The 11,600-nt window shown below is 41.2% G+C and overlaps 1 protein-coding gene across 2 annotated transcripts in view; it reads left to right on the plus strand.

Annotated features, from left to right (window-relative positions):
- maml3 (mastermind-like transcriptional coactivator 3) overlaps positions 1-10,754 on the plus strand; it is a 117,695-nt gene extending 106,941 nt beyond the window's left edge. For both annotated transcript variants that reach the window (XM_084098044.1, XM_084098045.1), the window contains exons 3-5: positions 6,098-6,346; positions 6,549-6,624; positions 8,493-10,754. In XM_084098044.1, coding sequence (XP_083954170.1) covers positions 6,098-6,346; positions 6,549-6,624; positions 8,493-9,472 — 1,305 coding nt within the window. In that variant the 3' untranslated portion in view covers positions 9,473-10,754. The remainder of the gene's footprint in view (positions 1-6,097; positions 6,347-6,548; positions 6,625-8,492) is intronic.
- Positions 10,755-11,600: the final 846 nt, after the last annotated feature.

Here is an 11,600-nt window from a genome sequence, read left to right on the forward strand (position 1 = left end):
GCAAGCATAAAAATGCAAATGTGGGGTAAAATAGTCACTTTTTAATTATCGGTAGGCTACATATATAGTTAATTTCTATTGCTTTTAATAAACGTTGCAATGCATTCTTGGATTGCCTTTTCTGCAATGGATCAACGCTGCCTTGGATTTTAGCCAAAACATGGCATCTTAAAAGGGGATAGTTCACCCAAAGATTTTTATTCTGTTATTTACTCGCCTTCATGTCTTTCCAAACCTGTATGCATTTCTTTCTTCTGCAAAACACAAAAGAAGATATTTTGAAGTTGGTAACCAAACCATTTTGACTGCTATTGTATGTACAAAAACGAAATAAATATCAAAATATCTTCTTTTGTGTTCCACTGAAGAAAGTAAATAATACAGGTTTGGAACAGCATGAGGGTGAGTAAATGATTGTGAACTATCCCTTTAATAGACATCATAAAATTGACTTTTTTTGTGTGATTTTTGTTACAGGCTTAACGCATGATGCCTTAAAATATTGTCTAGGTAGGCAGCTCACTAGGTTTTGAAACAGAGCTCTTATGTAGCATTGACACACTCTGCTTCCCTCATTCCACACATTCTATCAGAGCCTGAGCTCGCCTCCCTGTGTGGGAATGTTGGACAGTAAAGAAAGGAGATCTGAGGCTGTGATTGGTCTTTTTATCTCCCCTCTTGAGAGAAGAACCATGATTGGTTCACTCATCCCAGGAAAGTGAGACAGTAAAAGATGACAATTAATCTGTCACAGACGCACTCAAAAACCCTTCACCAATCAAACACCGTTTCAACAGCTTAAAACATTTCCCTCCACTCCCCTCTCTCTCTTTCTCTCGCTCTCTCTTTTTCTCACTCGGATAATAAAGTTCATCATAATTTCTGCTTCTGTTGAGCCTTGAATAATTAGTCATGATCGCTTTCAACAAGGCGCAGCTGCGAGAAACAAAGGACAGATAAGAGGAGAAAGAAAGAGAGAAGATTTTGAAACAGACACGCAAGCACCTGTTGTGACATTCAACTGAGATCTGTTGTGTTTAAGGGTAAATCTGCATATCGTATGACACATGCAGGTTGCACAGTCATGCAAATCTGTAGATCTTTTCCGGCATTTTCTATATATAGACTATTTTTTGGAAAAACCTGTTGAATTCTGTTGCCGTGTTGCACTGTTGTTGGTATCTGAAAATGTTATCAAGTCAAGCAAAATAAAATATTTAGGCTAATAAATGATCATGCAAGGTGCAGTAGATGGGCAGACCTTGGTGAATTATGGGTGTTCTGAATCTGTAGAGCTTTGTGTGGGCCTGTTTATGGGTTCTATAAATTTTCCTTTATGAAAGCTGAACAGAATCTCAGAGCTTAATGCTCCAAATACTGCATTTTATCCTCCATAATGAGAAGGGGAAAGTGGTAGACAGGAAGAGTGAGCGTAACGGAGCGAGGAAGCATGAGGGAGACGTTTATTTCACTGTGCTTCTGTTATCTTTCCTTTCTCGTCCTTACATCAGATTTCATCATTTTCTCCTCTACCTGCAGATCCACACAGAGAGAGTCCGTCTGTGTTTAATTGAGCCGTGGGTGCTCAGTATTTATTTCGGAAACTTTGAGGCGTAGCCAAAGAACAATGCACAATTTCACATCGCAGACTTGTCTAAACAATGAAAACAAGTAGCCTTATTCAGACGCTGTATCGGTTGCATTTTAACGCCCGTCTCATTCCAAGAGCGATCATTTAATTTCGTTTCACGCTATTTTAAGTGACTGATCCAATTTAGTAGACATGCCCACCCAGCCTGGCTGATGAAATGGACATAAACTGAAATCTGAGGGTTAACATCATCATTTGACGTTTCAATCCGTTTACCGCAATTGTTTATTAGGGATTCATATGGAGAAATCCGTGTGCATAGCTGCAGATGGATTTCTATCCATAATGCTCAATGAACTGGCGCTGAACCTGTGCACGCGTGAGCACGCGTGCTTGTAATTGAGCTGTAGACAGAAATATGGCTTTACGGCCACCACTAATGTCTTCTGTGCAGTGGAATAGATGGATGGAGAAAGGGAATATAGAAACTGGGAGAGATAACACAACATGGGGAGGGAAGGGAGGGCAAAAGGTTGGAGGTAGAGAGAGGTGGAGTTTGTGGGTGGGAAAAAAAAAAGGGATGGAAGAGTGGGAAATGAGGGGGTGGGTTACAGCATGGACAGTCCTATCTTGTAACAGGTGTGTTATCTAGATTTTGAGAACAAAAGAACGACTACTTTGGCATTTCTTTGTTCTTGGTCATTGCACCAATAGATGTAAGGATATTTAGAAAATATGCCTTTGTTTGTGGTCGATTTGTGATGTAGATTTCTTGGTTTTGGCCTTCTGTCGGTGATCCTCTGCCTGCCAGTCTCTCATTTGTTTGCTCTCAGTAGGTGTGACGTGATTGATATTCAAACAAATAACTGATAAAGGAAGCAGCAGCACCTGGAGAATTCGATAGACTACGCCCCCTCCACACCTTTGTCATAGCGTTATTTCAGTTCATCAGTCTGTTTAATCAAGCCTACTTTGAAGTAGTAGTCATGATCTGAGACATTAAAAAGCATCCTTAACAATAAAATGATGAGAGTAACTATAGAGCATGACTCTTGCAGTGTGGTCACAGGTTTGATTCGGATGGATGGACGGATAGATAGATGCTCTCTAGATATCATCCATTGGCCATTAAAAAAAAATCATTCAACAAGTACAGAGCAGCTCAAACTTCCTCTCTCGAGTCTTTTATGCCATATTGAGACTGAACTTGCAAATGATCAGCCGAAGCTACATTTATGCATCGTCTTTGGCATTGCCAAAATTCTTTAACACGTTTAAGATGTCATAGCTTGAATTTGTTTGAATTGGCCAGTCACTACTATCACCACCCACACACACAAACGCCCTCATGAGGACCGTGTGTTGGTGCGTAGTGTATTATTAGAGGGGATGTTGTGAGCAAACCCCTCAGATTAGTGCCTGATCTGGGCCAAGGCTCACTACTGGGTAATCAATGTGTGTTTGTGTGTGTATGCATGAGATCAATGAAAGCAATCACTCCGGCTATCTGTATCGCACTATGTATTGCTCTGTGCAAACTGCAGTGAGCTGCTTTGTGCATCCTCCAACACCTTTAACAATTGAAGATGAGCTTTAGAGTTCACAATCATCAGATAGTCTTGCCTGTTTATGTTTGCTTGGTGCCTTTGGTAAACCCTTACACTTAATGCTTTCACAAAGCTCAGAGTGTGTTGGATTTTAAAATACCTTCTTCTATCCCAGATTAATGTATTCGACAATTGTAAGTCAGTCATTTGTAGGTTGATTTCCCCAAAAAGTGTAAATGTGGCACTATCAAAACATTGTTCTGTCTGTTTGAGTCCTGACCAGCCTGACAACGGCAACATTTGCTCGACCATTGATGTGTGTTTGGGGCGGGACTATGTTTGTCCTGACCAATGACAGATGGAAACAGGAAACCTGCTTGAAGTCAATACTTTAGCATTTCCATTTGGTAATGCTAGTGGTACACAAATTACACACTTTAGTTTAAAATACTCTGCTGTTTGATTGAGCAATCTAACATGTCTGTTTCTTGCTTGACCAATGGCATGGGTTTGAGGGCGGGGCTACCTGCTTGCCTAAAGGAGCAGTGGTCATGTTCTGGAAACCTGTTTGAAAACAGACTCCATTTTTTTGGAGTTGCTTGCGATGCAGAAATGACACGATACACCTTTCAGTAACACTTTGAAGTTAAATAATCGTTCTGTCAAATTTTGGACAATATTTTGGTCATGTGATATTATACAAAACATTCTTGCTGTATTTGCATTGATCCTCCTGTGCAGTCTCTTTCAGCAATCTTTGATTGACAGTTTAGAGAGATAGATGACCAAGCAAGAACAGTAGAATCAAGAGTGGTTTACACACGTGTGAACTAAGGAAAAAAGATGGGAGATGGAATCGGTGATAGAGACAGAAAGAGGAGGAAGAGAGGATAAAAGAGAGAGACTTAATTTACGCTGCTCTCCCTCTCGGCCTCGGTCTCTCTCTCTCTCTCTCTCTCTCTCTCGGCTGCTGCCCGCTGTCGTCCATCATGGCTCCTATGAGCACCATCTGCTCAACATTACAGCCACTGTTGCCTGGCTACCTGCTCTCTCTCTCTCTCTCTCTCTCTCTCTCTCTCTCTCTCTCTCTCTCTCTCTCTCTCTCTCTCTCTCTCTCTCTCTCTCTCTCTATCTTTTTTCTCTCCCTCCCTCTCTTTAATGTTTTTTTTCTGTCATTTGAGTCTTTTTCTCTCACCCCTCATCTCTCTCTCTCTCTCTCTCTCTCTCTCTCTCTCTCTCTCTCTCTCTCTCTATGCTCTGCTGAGGAGTCTTTGGCTCACACACATTATCCGGCAGGAAGAAGGAGACGCATCTTTTACACCACTCATGATTAAGCCATCTGCAGAGAGAGCAGAAGGGAGAGGGGGAATGAAGGGATCATAATGAAAAAGAGTATGTAAGGTGGTGAGGGTGAAAGAAGAAAAAGAGAGGAGGTAAAGGGAAATGTGGAGGAAGGAGGGAAAGACTGAGAACGGAATGGAGACATGGGCACAGAGGTGGAAGAAATAGAGATAGATGACGACTCAAAAGAGGGAGTGAGAGATGGTAGGAAAAGGGGGAAAAAAGATCAACACTGCCCCCCTCTGGCCTTTCCGGCCTCAACAAGGATACGTACGTGCGGATCAGCGCTCGTTTGGACAGCATGACTGGTTAACAGAAGAGATCCAGCTGTCTACACACAGATTTGTGCTCATTGACCGGTCTGGTCTAGATTTATCTGAACAGTCTCCTGTGGTGTGTGCATGTTTGTGCCTCATTATTTATACTGTTCTAAGAGCCTCATGGTGGGATGGTTCATATAAAATGTTTGGAGTCGTGGGCTTGCGGTCAGTGAATGTGTTCGGGCACATTGAGCTATGTGGTGCTTGTGTGGACGATGTGAGTTCAAATCCAGTTTGCAACAGTTTGAACCCCCTACCCCTCCTTCTGCATACCATTCCTTTGTCCTATCTCAGACCGGTCCTATGAAAAAAAAAAAAAACATAGTTATGTGGTGTCTTAGTCTGATTGTCCTGGTCTTCAAATCTTATTCACGACAAAGGTCTCATGACTCTTTGTCATGGATCTCAGACCACAGGCTATTTCAAGTGTATTAAAGATCATTTTATATTACCTGAGACATTACTCAAAAGAGAGGGGTATCTTTTCCTTACCTCACACACAAAAAAAGGTCTCCACAGCTCCTGTTATCTTTGGTGTACCAAGTTTGAGAAATTTGTTCTTCTGAGGTTTTATTTTTCTGTTCATTAGTAAACAAATTTTGATAAAAGTTTACTTTAATTTATGACACTGTAAAAAGTCTGAGTATGGAAAGGACACAGGCATTTACTTAGTTTTTTCTGCTGTATTAGATTTAAAGATATTTACATGGGAACATACATTTGAATGATACACTACCATTCAAAAGTTTGTGGTCAGTGATGTAAATGTTTTTTAAAGAAAGTATTTTAGGCTAACCAAGGCTGCATTTATGTTTACATAAAAAAAACAATGGGAAAGTAGCGCATTTGGAATGGAAAAACATGTTCTGTGTGAACGGCACCTAATATTTTGGTACTGATACCATGATGCATTTTTTATTTATTTTTATTTATTTGATAAAAGTTCAAAAAGAACAGCATTTATTTGAAATGGAAATGTTTTTTAACATCATAAATGGCTTTACTGTAACTTTGATCAGCTTAATGCATCCTTTCTGAATAAAAGTATTAGTTTCTTAAATCATACCGACCTCAAACTTTTGAACAGTAGTGTACTGTATGTAATATATTCCTTTTGTACCAATGAAGCCATTCCCCAGTGGCTGGAGATTACATGACCGTTCACCCTGAAAATAATCTGTAATTACATGCAAGAAGCAATGTATTAGGTGTCAGTAATTCAATGACTGAAAATGAAGTGAATCAGTGAATCATCTGTTATACCCTGTCTGATCATCTCTCCTTTCTTGCGTTTGTAGGAAAGTGTGGTTGGATTGCAACGGCAGGCTGGTGGAGTCCAGCCACCTCACGGGGGACCGGGGGGTGTGGCCTCATCAGGGCCTAACGGGGCGGGGCCTGCCGGGTATCTGGCCAATCCACAGCAGGCGGCCATGATGAAGCAGATGATGGCTATGGAGCAGGAAAAGAGGGTCCAGATCCATTTGATGGAGCAGCAGAAAGCACAGCTTATTAGAGAACAGAGGCAGCAGCACATGCTGGCAGAACAGGTGAGTGCCATTGACTCCATAGACATACAGTGCTGTGCTTTTCTTTATGCTCGTATCAAATATTCATCCTTGTGAGTGTGCAATCATCTGTTGACCTTTTGTGGCTAAAGAGGTCTGCTTTCTGTTCAGTTGTTTGTGATTTATTGATAAGGAATTTCTGATATTCATCTAGTTTTCTGCTTTGTTTTCCCTCTTTTTCCAGTTACAACAGCAGCAGCATCTCCCCAGACAGATGAGTCAGGCACAGAGGAATCCATATCCACTCCAGCAGTTTCAAGGCAAGACACGCACATATACAAAGAAAGGAGGATAATATCCATTCCCATAATCTAAACGCTTTGCTACTAGTTGTAACGAACATATTACTTTGTGTGGCTAAAGGGCTTATAGTGTTATACAAGCACTGTAAGGACCTGAAGTGGATAGTAGAATTCTGATGTGAAAAATCTGAACTCCTCCTTTAAGCCTCTAAGTGCAGTTCCTCTTTTTAAAACCGAAAAAAAAAAAAAATGTTCTCATTGGCACCTCAAATTACTGCCTGGCCACTTACACACCCAGTGCCAGCCTTTCGCATGAAGCAGTATAAGACACATACATTCACCCGAACAAAGTCTGTTGCTTTGACAGGAAACACGTCTATTGATTATTTTTGTTTTTGTTGTTTTGAATATTAAATTCAAGTGGACATACTATTTTAGTCTGTCTTTTGATTTGTTAATGTTAACATTTATATAATGTAAACATTATTATTAATTTGACTTTAAGGCAAGTCAGTTTACTCAGCGGTCGTTTTGGTCACATTGCCAGGCAGCTATTTTCAATGCAGGTACAACTACTAGAATCGAGACTAAAATGTCTGAAACAGTTTGCCAAGATTATATTGTAATAACATTTCATATCTGCAGTAAAATCTGACAACAATATCAGAAATGTAGCTCCTTAAGCTATTTTTCAGGCTTGTGTATTAACGTGGGAAATCTGTTTCTATATGTACACACACACATTTGTTCTGCCCCTACACTACCCCTGCTTTATATCTCAATTTTTGTCTGATGCCTGTCAACATAATTCTAACATGAAATTCATGTAGGTTTATTCAAGGTCTAAGGCCTAGTCCACACGTATTTTTATAAACTGAGTTTTTCCTCCTTCGTTAAAAAAAAAAAAAATTCGTCCACACAAGCACGGTTTAAAAAAATCTCTGTCCACATGAAAACGCAAAAACACGCTTATGAAGCGCTGTCAAGAGCATGCCAAACCAACAGGAGTCGATATAACCCTAACCGTAAAGCCATGTTGGCTAATCAGACGCCTGAAAAAAGGTTATTACCAGTTCTGGTAGGCTAACAACATGTTGTAATAAAAACAGTGACCTGCGTAGTATTGCATTCTGACGCCTCTGTTCTGCAATATAATGGGAGAACTGTGCATGTATACATATAAGCCATGTATACAAGTCCGCCATTGCACAGACTCGCCTCATGTAAACAAAGGAGATAACGGCACACAATCTGACATCAAATAAAGGGGATAACAGCGTGCACTCTGATGTCACAAGCCCAAATCTCCGGTTTCACTGTCTGCACACGACAACACTGCAACCGGAGTTTCTAAAAAATGTCAGCCTAGCAGGAGTTTTCAAAAAAGTTCAGTTTCAGTGACTGGATACTGCCTTTGCGTATTGATTAACAGCCAAACCTCATAGAAAAATCTGCAGTTTTGAAGATACCCGTGTTCGTGTGGACAGGGCCTAAGGGGTGATCAATTCTGTTCCTGGAGATCTACCTACCTGCAGAGTTTAGATCCAACCCTGATCAAACACACCTGTCTATAATTATCAAGTGCTCCTGAAGATCTTAATTAGCTGGTTCAGGTGTGTTTGATTTGTGTTGGAGCTGAACTTAGGAAAGTAGATCTCCAGGAGCAGGATTGGGAACATGGAATCATTAATTTCAAGCACATACAGTCACCTGGAGATTTCAGTGTGCAGTTTATGTCATGATATACAATTGACAGTGATTTGCTATGCTATTGTGAGTGTGTATTTATGCTGTTTGACTTTAATTGAAGCAAGCCTTTGATGTACTGGAAATGTAATGAGAACAACAGATGTCAGTTAATATTATTTAATTTTAAATGATTTTAGGCACGTCCCAGGAGATGGCAGCAAGGAACCAGACGCTGCAGAACATGCGGAATGTTCGACTAATGCAGCAGCAGCAACAGAACCCGGGAATACTGCAGATGGCGCCCGTCCAGAACTCCGCCGCCATGCCCTCGCAGGGTGACATGAGCATGGCATACGGAGGCCAGGCCAGTTCACAGACTGCCATGTACCAGGGTATGAACCCAAACATGGGCCAAATGCTCCAGCAGCAACAGCAGCACCATCCCAACCAACCCGGTATGGCGATGGCACAAAGACAAGCGGGCGCCGGCGGGCAAGGAATGGTCGGCGGAGGCCCGGGAGGCGGGTATGGACAGGGAATGCTAATGAACCAGGCCCTCCCGCAGCAGCAGATAAAATCAGCCAGTGTCGCCCCTGGTGGGCAGCCGATGGCCAAAGCCCAAGTTCAGAGACTGCAGAGCATGATGGGAGGCGGAGGCCCGACGTGGCCGCAGCAGCAAAATATTCAGGCCATGGGCGGAAGGACTTCAAACGACATGGTGGCGTTTAACAGTAACCCTGCGTACGCCATGCAAGGTGGCCAGCCTCCTAGGATAGCCAAGCAGCATTTCGCACAAGCGATGGGCGGACAGACTATGGTGGACCCACGTTCAGTAAACCCAGCTGCAATGGGTGGGCCGATGATGCCGCACATGCCGGGGCAACCAAGGACCAACCAGCCACGGGGGATGGTAATGCCAGGCATGAACCAGGGAGTGCCCAACATGGCCGCTTTTGGACAGGGCCCTGCTCAGGGCATACCGGGAGCATCGGGAGGGGGTGGGTCGTACATGCCAGGGGGTCAGCCTCAGGGCTACCAGAGGACGTCCAATCAGGACCTGGCGTACGGTTACGGCAGCCAATCAGGGGCTGGGGCCGGGGTTTCGTTCGGCCTGTCGGATGGGACAGATTTGGATTCAACGGAAGGTTGGATGGAAGAGTTTTTCCCCAACCAATAGCCTAAGGGATTTTTTTAACAGAACAATTTTATGGAAAATGTGATTTTTTTTTTTTTTGATTTTTTTTTTTTTCATTCTTTTTTTTTATTACATGGTCGACAAATCTAAGAAATATATTACATGTTGTGTATTACATGTGTGTGCTGTCACAATATTTAAACCAATTCCTCTCTGTTTGGGTTGCTTCTCCAGTAAGGATCCGGCGTTCAATTTTTTTTTTTTTTTTTTTTAGAAATACCCATTTTGGATTTGATCCATTTATGTCTTTGTCTTTTTTCTCTCTTATGTCCTTTGTGCTGGACTAAGGGCAAGAGGCACTGAAAACCTGCAAAATGACATTGGAAAAGATTTGATGGATGTTTTTATGTATTTAGTTCTCCCTTGTTCTGACATCCTGTTCATGTATTAAAAGAGTGTGTGGAAATTTGAGGTGGGCCTTTGTCACCAATGGATCCCTTTTCCCAAACCAAACAATTCAACACACCTCCTCTTTCTTCTTACATATCTTCTCTCTCTCGCTGCTCTTGATGTGGGTTGATTTGCTCTGCTTTGTGCTTGTGTGTGTGTGTGTGTGTGTGTGTGCGCGTGTGTGTGTGTGCGCTTGCGCGTTTATTTGCACTATGAGCATCACAACAAAACACAACACATCAGACTCCGTGTGCTCTGTGCATGCAAGATGGATGCTCTGCTGTCGCTAGGCGACCGGTGTCAGTAGAAGAGTGAAGCCATGTGTGTGTGTTTGTCAACTAGGTGAAGAGATTTGGCAGCTACAAACTTCTCCCTCCCCTCCCTAAAACTGTGAGAAAGATGTTTTCTTTAGTCACAATGGCAGCTAGAAAGGATATATGAACTCATCTGGATTACATGCAACAGTTCACCAAGTATAAAGTAATATTTATGCGATTTTAATGTAACACCCGAGACGTTCAGTGTTTTGATTCTATCATTTAAAATGCTTCACAACATTCTAGTTTTGTTTCTTTTCTGAACGTAATTGCTTGTGAACACTGGTTAAAGATATTTTAATAAAAAAAGAAAACATTTAAATGCGCAGTACATACTGTATTTCCGCTGATGGGTCATACCACTTTTCTCCTTTTATTTTACCAGTCAAATGACATATTATTTCAATCACTTCAAGCTCTTGCACCCACTGACACTCCTTTACCTGTTACACAATGCCTGACAGAGGAAAAACAAGCACATCAAGACTCCGGCAAGCCGTTTGTAATCCAGTCAACTTTCTTTTTCTCTTTCAACTGTGACAATTTCAACAAAAATTTTTTTTGTTAAAAACTTAATTTGTAAATGTAAGCCTATGCTCTGTATTGGGAATTTAAATTTATTTACGATCCATTCCCACCAACTTGTTCATTATTCGAAAAATTTATAGTTCACATAAATAATGATTTGTTGTGTTACTTGTATGAGTTTAACCTGGTCTGTCAACTAATTTCAAATGAAGTCTCAAAATGGTAACCATTTCTTTACTTTAGGTGTCTGTTGTTTACCATGAAATGCCACACAAAGAAAATCAGTCTTTTCTCCTAGTTGTGTGTTATAATGGTATTATAGTCATGCTGTCTCTTTCTGTGATCGAGCTCTAGTTTGATTGTTTCAGCTCTATGAGGAATGTAACTGACTTGAATTGTGACTGACTTGCCCTTTTTTGAGAAATATCTGTCTTAATGGGAGATCGAACGCATTCACATCTTCAGTGTTTCGCAGTGTTATATTGTTGCTGTGTCAAGAGGATCGCAGTTGGAGAGGGTAAAGCCCACGTTCTCCTGCCGTCTCACCAAATATCAACAATCTGGGACCAAGATTAACATGTTTTTGATTTCTGTTGAAGTCATCGAGCTTATCTTTTTTCTCCTTTTTATTTCTTACTGGTGCTGACATATATGTGATGGAAAAAGATATATATCAGATACAGTTATATGTAAATATGTTTTTACAATTTTAAATACATCAGAGGATATGTCTCTACTAACTGTAAAAATATTGCTGTTTGTTTAAGATAGAGAAGTATTTTTATTTCATCTTTTTTTCCACTTTTAAACTCATCTGAGCTATACCATTGCACTTCAGACAATGTCTTACTACTAATTTGTAATGTAAACCTCCT

The sequence above is a fragment of the Abramis brama genome, assembly GCF_963993115.1.
Source record: "Abramis brama genome assembly, chromosome: 2".
Lineage (NCBI taxonomy): Eukaryota > Metazoa > Chordata > Actinopteri > Cypriniformes > Leuciscidae > Abramis > Abramis brama.